This window comes from Pleurodeles waltl, chromosome 1_1, assembly GCF_031143425.1.
Source record: "Pleurodeles waltl isolate 20211129_DDA chromosome 1_1, aPleWal1.hap1.20221129, whole genome shotgun sequence".
Taxonomy (NCBI): Eukaryota; Metazoa; Chordata; class Amphibia; order Caudata; family Salamandridae; genus Pleurodeles; species Pleurodeles waltl.
In genome coordinates this window covers 220,750,407-220,764,520 of record NC_090436.1, presented here as the reverse complement: position 1 = coordinate 220,764,520, position 14,114 = coordinate 220,750,407, and the positions used below count along the sequence as shown (strand labels likewise).

The 14,114-nt window shown below is 46.6% G+C and overlaps 1 protein-coding gene across 6 annotated transcripts in view; it reads left to right on the top strand.

Moving 5' to 3' along the window:
- Positions 1-14,114, top strand: part of CPLANE1 (ciliogenesis and planar polarity effector complex subunit 1) — a 1,992,329-nt gene that overhangs the window by 250,105 nt on the left and 1,728,110 nt on the right. For all 6 annotated transcript variants that reach the window (XM_069221234.1, XM_069221235.1, XM_069221236.1 and 3 more), the window contains one exon: positions 9,877-10,059. In XM_069221234.1, the coding sequence (XP_069077335.1) occupies positions 9,877-10,059 (183 nt within the window). The remainder of the gene's footprint in view (positions 1-9,876; positions 10,060-14,114) is intronic.

Below are 14,114 nucleotides of genomic sequence, written 5' to 3'. Positions count from 1 at the left end.
ATCTGTTCCAACGTAGTTGGGCACTGCTGTTTCCTTCGTCTCTCCTTCCTCTGCCAGCGTGGACGATCCCCACCGAGCGGGCCCAGCTTCGAGCCCGGACCCTGGGTATCCTCCTCCAAGCCCAGGATCCGGTTTGCCTCCGATATTGACGTCACCTGGCGAAGCTGATCCTCCCAGCAAAAAACAAGGCGGAACGGGTGGCCCCACGAGTAGGACACAGCATGCGCACGCAAATGCTCTGTGATGGGTTTAAACTCACGCCGCCTTTGCAGAGTCCGAACCGAAAGGTCCTGGTATAGCTGGAGCTGATGTCCTCTAAAATGGACCTGCGGAAGATTGCGTGCCTTTTGCAATATGCTTTCTTTCAGCCCAAAATTGTGGACACATGCCAGTATATCCGGCGGGCGGTCCCCAACTCCGCCAGGGCGGCCCACACGATGGACTCTATCCAGGGTGATCTCTCAGGACTCCTCAAGTTCAAGGACCGATCGGAACAACGCCACCACAAAGGCTCCAATGTCATCCTTCTCAGCCCCAAGCGGCACTCCTCTAATGCGGATATTATGTCTGCGCGACCGATTCTCTAGGTCCTCCACCGTCATCTGAAGGAGATCCTGCTGCTCCCGCAAGCGTACGACCTCCTGTTGCAGGTCCGCCACCTCCGCGCCGCGGGCAGCTTCACCATCCTCGACCTGCGCTATCCGCTCACCCAAGGATGTAAGCTCAACTCTCAACTCCTTCACCTCATGAGATATGTCTTTGCGGAGTTCCTGTAGGTCGCCCGAAGCGATTCGAGCAAGGAGGTAAGAAAGCCCTTAGTGACTGGAGCTGCCTCGTCCTCTGTCATCTCCTTCCTTGCCTCAGGAGACCTCGTGATCGGCGGCTCCTCAGGGCCCCCTCCCGGCACCTGGTGCCCCCGGTCAGCATATCTCTTACCGTCCGGTCCCGGTGGGGCTTGGAGGCCGCCATCTCCTCTGCCCACTGAACTGACTGCAGGTGTTTAAGTAGCTCAATTGGGCCTCTTCACAATGCCACCGTAGGCCACAGGCTGCGTCCTCCGAGCCTCAAACGTCCCCCTCCCCGCCGGCAGCCACCAGCCGCCCGCTGTAGGGTAGTCCGCGGGCCTCCTCCCAGCACCCCTCTCCTCTGCTTTGAGTAAGGCCACCGCGGGCCGCTCGCACCACCGCGCCACTCAGGAACCTCCGCACCAACGCCAGACGACCTCAGGGCACTCCAATCCACTTGACGTCCTCTCTGGGACTCCACCCGGGATGGCCAAGCACGGGCGGCACAGTCGTCATCAGGGCCCCGGCACCCAGGTCTTCACCGGGCCCTCAACACGGGCCCCACCCTGCCGCGAAGGGCACCGCCGCACCTCCATGCCCAGCCAGCAGTCCGCCGGGCCCGGGGCCCGCCACGCGGTATAAACCGCGACCCTCCGCGCCGTCCAGCTGCAGGCGCCGATCCGGGACTCGCTGCTCCGCGCTCCCCGCTGCCCCGACCTCAAACGCCTCTGGCTCACTCAGAGCCCACGATGCCCCCGGCACCAGGCGTAACGGCGGGGCACCACGGGCCGACAAGCCCCGCAGTAGCGAAGCAATTTCAGGGCCCAGGCGGTGGAGCTCGGACCAACCCGTCCGCTCACGCCGCCATCTTGGCCACGCCCCTAGAAAAAGTTCTGGTCACAAGCTGCAAGTGCTGAGTTGTGTGGCTGTAAACTCTGGGGCTATTGCAATAGAGATTCATTGGTTTTGATTTAAAATTAATGTATTAAATCACTTTTGAAATTTCCACAAAGCAGTCTTGTTCTCTAGTTACTGCTCGATTTTGGCTTAAAATGCATGGCTCATATTGCAGATCTTAAACCCCTGTTTCTTTGCGTTTACTTTGGCTATGCATTTGGTTAACGGGCGAGCTGGATCCATATTGAAGTGTTCTTCTGGATGGTAAACAGATACCTTAAGATTTCGTGGATGAAACATTTTAGAACCTGGTTGCATATAGGGCTTAGTGGATTTTAGCCTGCACCCAGTACTAACGTCCTCCAATGATGTTAGAATTGTAAAATCTAGCTAATTGGAGCTTGTCCAAAGAAGTGATTATCTTATATACCAAATGAGGACTTACTCACTGTTTTTTAACAATTGGACTTTATTAATCCATCCTTTGCATGACTTTTCAATATAAAATTCAGACTCTCACCTGGAAGGGTATCCTGGTGCTGAGTCTTCCAAGGAAAGTATGCAAGTTTGACACTATCACCTGAGTAGTTTATCTCAAGATTTTTACAGTGAATTTCGTATTTAAGAGCAAAATATTTTCCCTGAATTAAGTATGAATTGTAACTGTTAAGCACCATTGCATTTTCAAATGAACGCTATAGATTAAGTCATTCTTTTATATATTTGTTTTTATCTTTTTTAGAGGTTTTAAAGTGTATTTAAAGCAATTTTGCATGTGTACATGGGATATTTATCCCAATCTAACAATATCATTGAATTAAGTTGATTATAAATCTACTTCGCTTGCTTCAGGTTTTATGTTCCAAATATGAAGGTTATTCATTCATCTGTGGTTCTTGCCGTTATCTATCCCATCCTGCATGACTGCCGACTGCTCTTGCAGTAAATTTACCCTTTCAGAGAGCTCATCCTGACTGTTTCTGCCTGCTCCAATCGGGATTCCACCTTCTGCAAGGAATGACCAAGTCTCCTATCGACTTTTTGACAACTTGACAAGGTGCTTGCATTTGTGTCCTGATCCACTGCACAAGCTTTAGGATATCACCACCTTTTTTGAGGGGGGTAAGGGGGCTACAAATCTGTAGTGCCTTGTGATAGCTGTGCTGGTGTCTGATAGTTTGTTTCATCAAGGGAAAACAATTCACTTTATTTAACTCTTTTTATTTTTTTTATTTTTTTGTGTTTTTTTTACTCACCATGCTACCTCAGACTTGAACCAGACATGCAAATCATTTTTTCTCCAACGGCATCCGTCTAGCCAAGACTGAAAAACACAGTTGCCCTTTGAACTGCTGGGAACTAAAGGAACCCTAGTCCGATTCATCCTATTTGGGCCTCTTGAGTAGGGTGCAGCTTGATTCCTGTTGTACAGTGGGCATGGGACCCATTTCTCAGCATACCATTTGCATTTAGGTGTTATACTGAGAAAAACAAAAAAAGTGATGGGTGGATTACTTGAATTAAGTGCAGCCGCTGAAAATGACTCCAGGCTGCAATCCAGTCCTTTGTTTTTTTTCCTTACAGTGCCATCTTTGACAGGAACCAGCCATATGCAAATTTGTGTTAGCTCTGCTCCAATAGGAACTGCTCAGCCTGATCCGCCAGACCCGGTTCTCAAAGAACGGAAATGTTGAGGCTTCGTGGAATGCCTGCTGGTCCTCCTCCGGTGAACCCGCTTTCTGAGAATAAACAAGAACCTGTTATTATGGCAGTGAAACCGATTCACAATTGGTCAAACCTCTAATAACACTTGACTTAATATACATTATGTTTCAGTACTTCAACTGCTAAAACAGTCAAAGCGAAACTTCAACCTAGAACTTCTTTACTTTTGTTTCATTCAAAGGGCGATTTTCTGCATTAATACTTCCTCCACTGCCTCAAAATGTATTTGTGTAGAACTGAAAGATATTGGAGGTGGAGGATGGAAACGAATGCAGTTCCCACCTTGGCCATGCAGTCAACGTTTTTATTTCATTTTTTATGTTTAGACGTTTTGATCCCCAGAATATCTAACAAAGCATCAATGAGCGAGAAAAGTGACTGTTTTGAATTATTTTTAAAATGTTGTTCCTGAAAGTAACACAAATCCCTAAAATGATAATTGGCTAGTTTTACAGAATGTCTTGCTTGTGAGATGCACTTGAGTTGCACTTGGCATTAGGGTATGGTGGCAGCAGGCCTATGGGAGCAGACCAGGTGTTTCCGACCTCCAAGACACTTCCCCAGGTGACTTATGCAAGCCTCACTCACTGTTGTCTTTCCAATGACTTTTCTTGCTTTTTTATTTTTTTAATTTTTTATTAACAAAGTGGAATTTTTAACTTAAATTTAAAGTATTTCAGAATCAAATTTTTGAATGTGTGTATGTAAGGAAATGCCTCCTTGGCATGGTTACCCTCTAACTTTTTGCCTTTGCTGATGCTAAGTTATGATTTGAAAGTGTGCTGGGACCCTGCTAACCAGGCCCCAGCACCAGTGTTCTTTCCCTAAACTGTACCTTTGTCTCCACAATTGGCACAACCCTGGCACTCAGGTAAGTCCCTTGTAACTGGTACCCCTGGTACCACTGGTACCAAGGGCCCTGATGCCAGGGAAGGTCCATAAGGGATGCAGCATGTCTTATGCCACCCCCCTCACCCAGCACATGCAACACTGCCTCACAGCTTGTGTGTGCTGGTGGGGAGAAAATGACTCCCCTTCAGAGTGCCATGCCAACCTCACACTGCCTGTGGCAGGGTGCACTATACCACAGGTGAGGGCATATGTGCGTGAGCACTATGCCCCTACAGTGTCTAAGCAAAACCTTAGACATTGTAAGTGCTGTGTAGCCATAAGAGTATATGGTCTGGGGGTTTGTCAAACATGAACTCCACAGTTCCATAATGGCTACACTGAAAACTGTGAAGTTTGGTATCAAACTTCTCAGCACAATAAATGCACACTGATGCCAGTGTGCAATTTATTGTAACATACACCCAGAGGGCATCCTAGAGATGCCCCCTGAATACCTACTCGACTTCTAGTGTAGCCTGACCAGTTTCTGCCAGCCTGCCACACACCAGACATGTTGCTGCCCACATGGGGAGAGTGCCTTTGTCACTCTGTGGCCAGGAGCAAAGCCTGTACTGGGTGGAGGTGCTTCTCCCCTCCCCCTGCAGGAACTGTAACACCTGGCGGTAAGCCTCAAAGACCCACCCCTTTTGTTACAGCGCCCCAGGGCATCCCAGCTAGTGGAGATGCCTGGCCCTCCGGCCACTGCCCCCACTTTTGGCGGCAAGGCTGGAGGAGATAATGAGAAAAACAAGGCAGGAGTCACCCACCAGTCAGGACAGCCCCTAAGGTGTCCTGAGCTGAGGTGACTCCTGCCTTGAGAAATCCTCCATCTTGAGTTTGGATGATTCCACCCCAATAGGATTAGGGATGTGCCCCCCTCCCCAGAGGGAGGAGGCACAAAGAGGGTGTAGCCACCCTCAAGGACAGGAGCCATTGGCTACTGCCCTCCCAGACCTAAACACACCCCTAAATTCAGTATTTAGGGGATCCCCAGATGCCAGGAATCAGATTCCTGCAACCTGAAGAAAGAAGGAGGACTGCTGACCTACAAGCCTGCATAGAAAGAGGAAGACAACAACTGCTTTGGCCCCAGCCCTACCGGGCTGTCTCCAACTTCGTAAACCTGCTCCAGCGACGAATCCGACAGGGACCAGCGACCTCTGTAGCCTCAGAGGACTGCCCTGGACTTCAGGACCAAGAAACTCCCATGAACAGCGGCCCTGTTCAAAACCAGCTACTTCCTTGCAACAAAGAAGCACGTTCCAAGGACTTTGTTTCCCGCCGGAAGCATGAGACTTTCCACTCTGCACCCAACGCCCCCGGCTCGACCTGCAGAAAACCAACACATCAGGGAGGCCTCCCCTGCGACTGCGAGCCCGTGAGTAACAGGAGACAACCCCTTTGAGCCCCCACAGCGACGCCTGCAGAGAGAATCCAGAGGCTCCCCCTGACCGCGACTGCCTGCAACAAGGGACCCGATGCCTGCAACCAACACTGCAACCGCAGCCCCAAGGACCTGAAGGAACCGAACTTCGATGCAGGAGTGACCCCCAGGCGACTCACTGCCTTGCCCAGGTGGTGGCTGTCCCGAGAATCCCCTCCCCGTGCCTGCCTGCACCGCTAGAGTGACCCCCGGGTCCCTCCATTGAAACCTATACAAAACCCGATGCCTGCTTTGCACACTGCACCCGGCCTGCCCTGTGCCGCTGAGGGTGTGTTTTGTGTGCCTACTTGTGTCGTTCTCCCCCCCCCGTGCTCTACAAAACCCCCCTGGTCTGCCCCCGAGGACGCAGGTACTTACCTGCTGGCTGACTGGAACCAGAGCACCCCTGTTCTCCATAGTCGCCTATGTGTTTTGGGTACCTCTTTGACCTCTGCACCTGACCGGCCCTGAGCAGCTGGTGTGGTAACTTTGGGGTTGCCTTGAACCCCCAACGGTGGGTCGCCTATGCCCCAGAACTGAGACTTGTAAGTGTTTTACTTACCTCCTAATCTAACCTTTACTTGCTTCCCTCAGGAACTGTTGATTTTTGCATTGTGTCCACTTTGAAAATAGCTTATTGCCATTTTTACAAAGACTGTACATGATATTGTTTTCATTCAAAGTTCCTAAAGTAGCTAAGTGAAGTACCTTCCATTTAAAGTATTAACTGTAAATCTTGAACCTGTGGTTTTTAAAATAAACTAAGAAAAGATATGTTTCAATATAAAAACCTATTGGCCTGGAGTAAGTCTGAGTGTGTGTTCCTCATTTATTGCCTGTGTGTGTACAACAAATGCTTAACACTACCCTCTGATAAGCCTACTGCTCGTCCACTCTACCACAAAAAAGATCATTAGAATTATCTACTTTTGCCACTATCTTACCTCTAAGGGGAACCCTTGGACTCGGTGCACACTATTTCTTTGAAATAGTATATACAGAGCCAACTTCCTACAGTGTACGTGAGATAACTATGCACAAATGTGTTTTTGGAATGGTATTGTATGGACCAGAGCTAGGCTTTTTGGCATATACCTACAAAAATGGGTAATTTTAATTTCCATTTTCAGTGTGCCTGGCACTCATCTTGTAACTGTTTCAAGTGAAAGTGTAGTAAATGGGTTCTGCTGTTTTTGTGACACACATCCTTTGTGTTTTGACTGAGCATTTTAGAGCCTGATTCTGATTTATGATATTAAATGATATGACATGAAACAGAGTCCTACAGTAATATGCATCTTGGCCATACTGTTCTCTGCAAATCTAATATTCATAGGTAGCTGGACACATGAAGATTCTGAGCTTCAGCAAGTGTCTTTAAAACTGATAGATAAATATAACAGCATATATTCAAATGTATGCAGGGAAATAAAATAATCAGTGATTAATGTCAGCATGTCTATACTTTCAGACCTGTTTTCAGATGGGCAATGGCAAAACCATTCCTGGTTGCAATGTAAACGAAAATGGGCTACTAGTTGAAGGGGATAGGTGCCTACCCCAAGTAATAACCCCAGTCCTTGTTTGGGTGAATCACTAATGTCACTAAATTAACCTGAGCTCAACCACATGGTAGCTGTGAGACCGAGCAGGCTAAACGTAGCGGCAGTGAACTAAAACAATAATAAGGCAAAAATACAAAACGATAAAAATCCCAAAATGAATTAGAACGAAAGAGTCAAATTTAATCCACAAAATTACTTTGAGGAATGGGCAGTTGCAGAGGAACTCGGGATGAGAATGATCCATAGAGATAAGCTTGCTGATGATCTATCAATCTGCTCTACAATGCTCAATGCTTTAATGCTTTAATGATGGGACTAGGAAAGGGATTGAAGGGCCGGAGATGCCGGTCATGGGTAACTTGAACATAGCTGGTATTTGTCTATATGCTGCATTGGTCCACAATACATTTTGTATTATTATCTCATATGGCTTGGTTGTTTGCATTAAAGCATGAATATAACTTCAAAATAAACTAAATTACACCAAATTGATAGCAATCTAATAAGGGGAACATGAGAGATGATTTTTTTTAGACTCCTAAGTATAAATAGTGCTAAAAGGCACAAAGTGCCGGTGATTGTCAGTGGTCACAGTTTGATGCTGGCCACGATAGAGCATGGGTCTGCTACACCAACCAGGTTTGTCCCAGTCAAAAGATTTTTATGTCTCAACCCACTACAGAAGTACTTTTCTAAAATGCCAAGCCCCTCAGGGAAAGTATTTGGAGACTCACAGGGTGTCAAGCAGAGGCCAAACAATGAGGTTCAGTCCAGGTCTGTTTGACACTGGTCAGTTGCAGGAAAAGGCATCTTGTAGCTTATTGTGTCCCTTTAGCTAAAACAGGACAGCCTTGTGACCTCTGAAGCTTTTTTTTCCTGGGTACTGGAGAAGAAGCAGGTCCAGACCTCCGGTTCAGTCCCCTTCTGATCTTCCTCAAATCCAGGAGTGTTCTGAAGTGTGTGCTTTAGAGATGCCACATATATGCCTGTAGAAGCTAGTTGGCGGGAATGACCCCTGATTTACCCTAACCAAAGGGGTAAAAGTTCCTGGGGCTAACCCTACCCACCTGAAACATTTTTATGATCACCATAGATTTCAGCATCAATAAACTTGGGTTTTGAGGTTTGGTTTTGTGTGTGTGGGGAGTGTACTATGGTAACCTGAGTGTCGTCCCACAGCTAACACTAAAATCCAGTTTTAAGCAGCACCTGCAACCCTAATGAATCTGGGATGCCCTAACCAATGTGGTAAATGCTCCTGCGGCTAACTCTACCCACTTCTGGTATTTCAAGATGGCCCTAGACTTTGAAGGCACTAACCAAAGGTTCTGAGATCTGGGGGTGGGGTGGGGAGTGTAGTATAATAATTAGTGTCCTCCCACGTCTACCACTAAAATCCAGTTTGAAGCAGTCCCTGTACCTCCAACAGACTCTGACAGAAGCCCGGTAGAAGTGTGATTGGAACATATTTAGGTGGGATTGGGGAAACAAAAGAATGGTAAAGTCCTGGGTGTTAGCTACATCTGATTGTGATAGAGTAGGCCACTTTGAAGTTAATCACGTTCTTGGGCCCAGTCTACAGGCCATCCTGTCAAGGGTCCAGTAACACCTCCCCACTCCTAAGGTCTTTTGTCTGTGTCCTGGGAGCAGGTACACACATCATTTATGCCTACAGACATTCTAATTATTGTCTGGCAGAACTTAAAGAGCAAAAGGCAGATTTACCTTCCATGGATTTCAGGCAGTGCAAAGGTGACTTTCCAAAATGCCTTTTTCCGATATATTTATTACAAGTCAAACTTGAGCTTGGCTTGTAATACATATTTCAAAAAGTCCACAAATTGAATTTGCAGATGTTTTCTAGATAAGGTTTATTAAACTTAACATAGTATCCCAATGCTTTTTTATGGAACAACCAATCCTTCTACAGTGAAAATAGCTTAGATGTGCTAGTCACTGTAATGAGTTGTTTAACATTAAATCTTTACATGTTTTACTTTCATCTGCCATGCGCTCTGTGTTATGGGCTTATCAGGCCTACTTAGGGATGACCTATTAATATTGAAAATTATGTTTAGGCCTGTCAAAAAGGGGTTATTTTGACAGGCTGAATTTAAAACTGCACAGCTAGCCTACAGTGGTAGTCCTGAAGCCATGCTTTACATTGCCACTGCAGTGAATGTCAAAATGAGTACTGCAGTCCTCTTGTAGCATTTAATTTACAGGCAGTGGCTACACTTGGAACCATATAGTTGGGGCCTATCAATACATTAAAATAAAACAGTCAGTTGTATACCAATTTTACCAAGTATATAGGAGGAACACAGGCATGTCACCCCTGGTTATCAGGAGTAAAGTGCACAGAGTTCTATCACCAACAAAAACAGTCAGTTGTGAAAAAATCCAGGGGAATACTGTGCAAAAGATAGTAATTTGCAAAACCTCTACCGAATTTACTTCAGCCTGCCTGCTGCTTCGAAAAATAGTAACCTGCAGAAGTTATATTTTTGTATGTGGAGTCTGCTGGAATCTGACCTGACGGGTAAAAGGATGTCTTTACTCATAACATTGTTTTTTCTTCAATATTCAGGTCCTACTGGGTGGGTGATATGAGCTGGACTCATGATTCACTTTTCCTTGCGTGCATCTTGAAGCGTGGGGCCCTTGTCCTGTTGACTCGTCTAGGGGATTTGTTGAGCCTAGTGACAACTGGCTGTTCTGTGGAATTTGGACCAGCAGAATTCATCCCTCTTCATCCCTTAATAACATACCGGTGAGAGGCCATTTCCACCTTCTCATTGTTATTACTTTGCCAAATAGTATATGTTTCCTCGCAATAATAGCAGAATAAACGATTACTAGTATGAATTCTATAGTCATCATTTTAGTCCCAAGTCTTGAAGTCCGTATTCAGAAGTATTCACCATACTTTTAATCATTCATTTATTGATTCCTCTGTACCTTGTGTTTTTCTATTTTCAGTCCAAATAATTGTTGGATATGCATATTGTATCTGCACTGCTACCAGCTGCAGTTATTGTACCATTTCCTAAGTCAGAGAATTCTCACTGGTGTTTGCAGTAGAAATCTGCTAGGGCTTCAGATTTTATCTGCTGATTGCCTTCAACATTCATCATAGGTAATTTCTAAATCTAGCACTGCACTAGGTTGCTTGTGTTGATAGTATCTGTATTCCATCCAGTGGCAGTGCTATCACTGGTACCACTGTATCATTGAATGGTAGGCCCTCAGAGGCCCAAGGTTTTTTTTGTTTTGTTTTTAGTGAAAAAACATAGTTAAAGGTAAGTTATGTTTACATTTGTTTACATAAAAGTAATGTTAGTTAATTAAAAACTTAAGAAAAAGACAGTTAGAAGTGAAGTACAGAACCTAAAACAACTTAAATTTCCCAGTTGTTTTAAACTATGCAACTACTGTCACCACAACATATGTCACGGTTTTGGGCGGGTCTGATCAGGACTCTGGTTGGGACACCCCTTGAGGTCACCGAATATCCTAAAGAGGTAGTATACTGGGGCAGAAGAGCAGCTAAAGGCATACACGGAAAGGACAGCTATGGACAGACACAGGAACAGGAAAGTAAAAGCAGAGCAACCCTTGCGTGAACAAATAGGAAACGGATTACTAGTGGACAAACACACTGGGGTTGTACACAGAGTAAGGCGCAGAACCTCCCACAGTGACAGGGAATCTCAATGCCTCTGTGCAGTTTGCTCTTACAGATAGTCACCCTGCCAGCCACATAGAATTGAGGCAGCAGAAGTGATTCTGTCTCTGGACCCTAGAGCACAAACAAGGATAGTACTTACATACACAGGACACGCTCTTGTGGGTCCAGCTGGAAACACAGTGGCGATTCCTGAGAAAACAGCAATAGCACACTGTCACTGTTAGGCACGAAATACAACGTATAACACTGGACAAGGATGGGGGCTGGAATTGCCTCCTGGAAACCAGGAGCCAACCCCAGTACACAGGAGGACACGTATACACTGGTGAAGACTGATAGAACACTTACCAGACACAAAGAACCAAGAAGAAACAGACAGAAGGGAACAAACAAAGAGGCAGAGGCAAGAACTAGGAACAGGCTTAGACTGAAGCAAAGGCGGGACTAGGACTTGAAAACAGGGCGCAAACTTCTGGCTGGGACAAACAGAGACAGGACTGGGAAACTGAGAACAGGCTCTGGCTGGAACAGGCAAGGACAGGACTGGAATACAGGGAGTAGGAAATGAGCAGTAAACAGGACTGGGAAACAGAGAGAAGGTTCAGGCTGAAACAAGGCAGGAGCAGGGCAGAGAAACAGGGAGCAGGCTCTGGAAGAAACAAACAGGTATAAGGCTAAGACGTAGGGAGCAGACTCTGGCTGGAACAATCAGGAGCATGGCAGAGAAACAGGAAACAGGATCAGGCTGGAATAGAACAGGAACAAAACTGGACCACCATCCGACAAGGGGTCTGTAACACAAAGGAATTGAAGTCCGATGCACGACGGGGAGCTTGAGGAAATGGCTGCTTATAAGCAGTTCCAAGCTGGGCTGCACAGGAGAGGTTTCAGGTGTGTGTGGTTTCGGACACTTGCAAGTCCTGGAGGAGAGGATCCAGTGAAAAGGAGCAACTGGACTTCTCCCATAGAAGACAATGGGAAACAGAATCCGGGTTTTCCTGACTACCAAGCTGTGCATTATGGGATTTGCAGTCCCAAGAAGCAAATGTAGTCCTACACAAGTGTACCATGGAGAAAAGAGAAATAAACAGGAGTCAGCAAGGGACTCTAGATAGGTGTTCAAGGTGATTCCCAGGCTTCTGACAGTCCCCTTACAGCGCCCCCTGGAAATGGGACGACTGAGTCGTAACAACATATGCCGCTCATAAGCTTACACATGACTTCACTGATGTAGAGAAGTGGGTTCTTCCCATTTAATCTGTCCAGATTTTTTGCTTTTGGATCACCTGGCTTTGGACTTGTGGGTGAGACTCACCTCTGGTGTCGGTTGTATGTCTGAACCACACATGTCTTTACCACACAAAAGTTTATTGTGCTTATGCCTTTAGCACACAAGCCTTCAGAACGAAAATGTAAGTATTTTGAAGGTAAGTAAAAACCCTAAAAATACCCTTATCACTCTAATACCTTTTATATATATGTATTGCACCAAACGTCACAAGGCCGTCACTTCCACCAAACGTACGGGTGCTGTGCGACCAGTGTGACTCCCCGTCTGAATATTTTTCCAGCCAGCTTCAGCAAACGTCAAAGAAGGAACGAGGCAGGCTCTCCCAGACTCGAGAGCAAATACGTGTTTATTGAAAAATGCAGTACCCAACTACTTCAAGTGTGTTTTGGTTGAACACAGCCTTTCTCAAGGGGAATACACCCAATTCCCCACAAAAAATAAATACATTACAACGACAATGGCCACAGAAAAAATACTACACCTAAGGTGTTACACAATTCATTTCCCCGGGACACCAACACAGGCTCCCAGTGTAATCCTGGCACTGCTTTCATGCTGTGCCTAGCATGAGGCAACATCAAAAGCAAAATAAAATGATGGACGGAGTGTTGAAACTTTTCAAACACTCACCCCCAGTCACAGATCTGAGTTCAATCTATTCTTATTTTGCTTGCCACATCACCCCAGTTTGGACCCAGCCATAGGCAAATCAGTCTTGACCCTGTTCCCCGTGGGAACAATTCAGCCCGAACTGCTAGGTCAGGTCCTCCCTGGGCAGGAAACAAGCATCCTGGGACCTTAAACCCAGATCTGTGACTGGGGTTGAATGTTTGATTTGCTCTGCATTCCGTCCATCATTTGTTGTTTTTGGTTTTGTCGCCCCAAGTGGGAAGGGTATACCCAGATGTGGGTCCCGTGCTTGCTATGCCATCAGATTTAAGCTAGCCTTACTGATGAAGGGTGATACCCTGAAACAGGTCCCAGGATACTTTTTTCTGTTCCAGGGAGGACCTGGCCTGGCAGTTCAGGCTGGACTGTTCCCATGGGGAACATGGTCATGGCTGGGTCCAAACTGGAATGGCATGGCATGGCAAGCAAAAGAAACTGATGGGTTAAACCCAGATCTGTGACTGGGGTGAATGTTTGATTTGCTCTGCATTCCGTCCATCTGTTGTTTTTGCCTATGCCTAGCATGAGAGCAGAGCCAGGATTGGTCTGAGCATCTTGTTCTACCGCTCAGACACTGCATGAGAGTCTGTGCAGTTTCTCCAACTTGGCTGTAGTTTCTCCAACCCAGCTGTGCAACATAGCCCGGTTGGAGAAACTTAAATGTGCATGTCAGTTTGGGCAGCCTGAGACGGCCGGCCAAACTGACATGCGCCCTTAGTGCACTGACTCCACTCCCCCTCCTCTCCTCTCTCATGGACCAGCCCCGCCCCTCCCTGCACCTGCTAGCTGAAAAAATAAAACAATAGTATAATATTGTTTTATATTTTTGCCTGGTGTCAGTGTGTTTAATCTGTAGTACACGGGATCCTGCTAATCAGGACCCCAGTGTCAGTGCTCTCGCCTCTCAATTTGGTTGAATGGTAACTTTGACCCTCCATAATTGGCATACTGGCGCACCTATGTAGGTCCCTAGTCCATGGTCCTTGGGTAGCCAGGGCTTTAGTACACCAGCAGTCTCCCATGGGATGCAGCATGTATTATGCCACCCTTGGAAGCCCATGCAAACTGTCTGCAGCCTGCATGAAATGGTGCTTGCACCTTTCACTTTAGATATGAGGCTTGCCTTAAAATTGCGGTCACTGCACTTGGACACTGTAAGTCACCCCTGTGGTAGGCC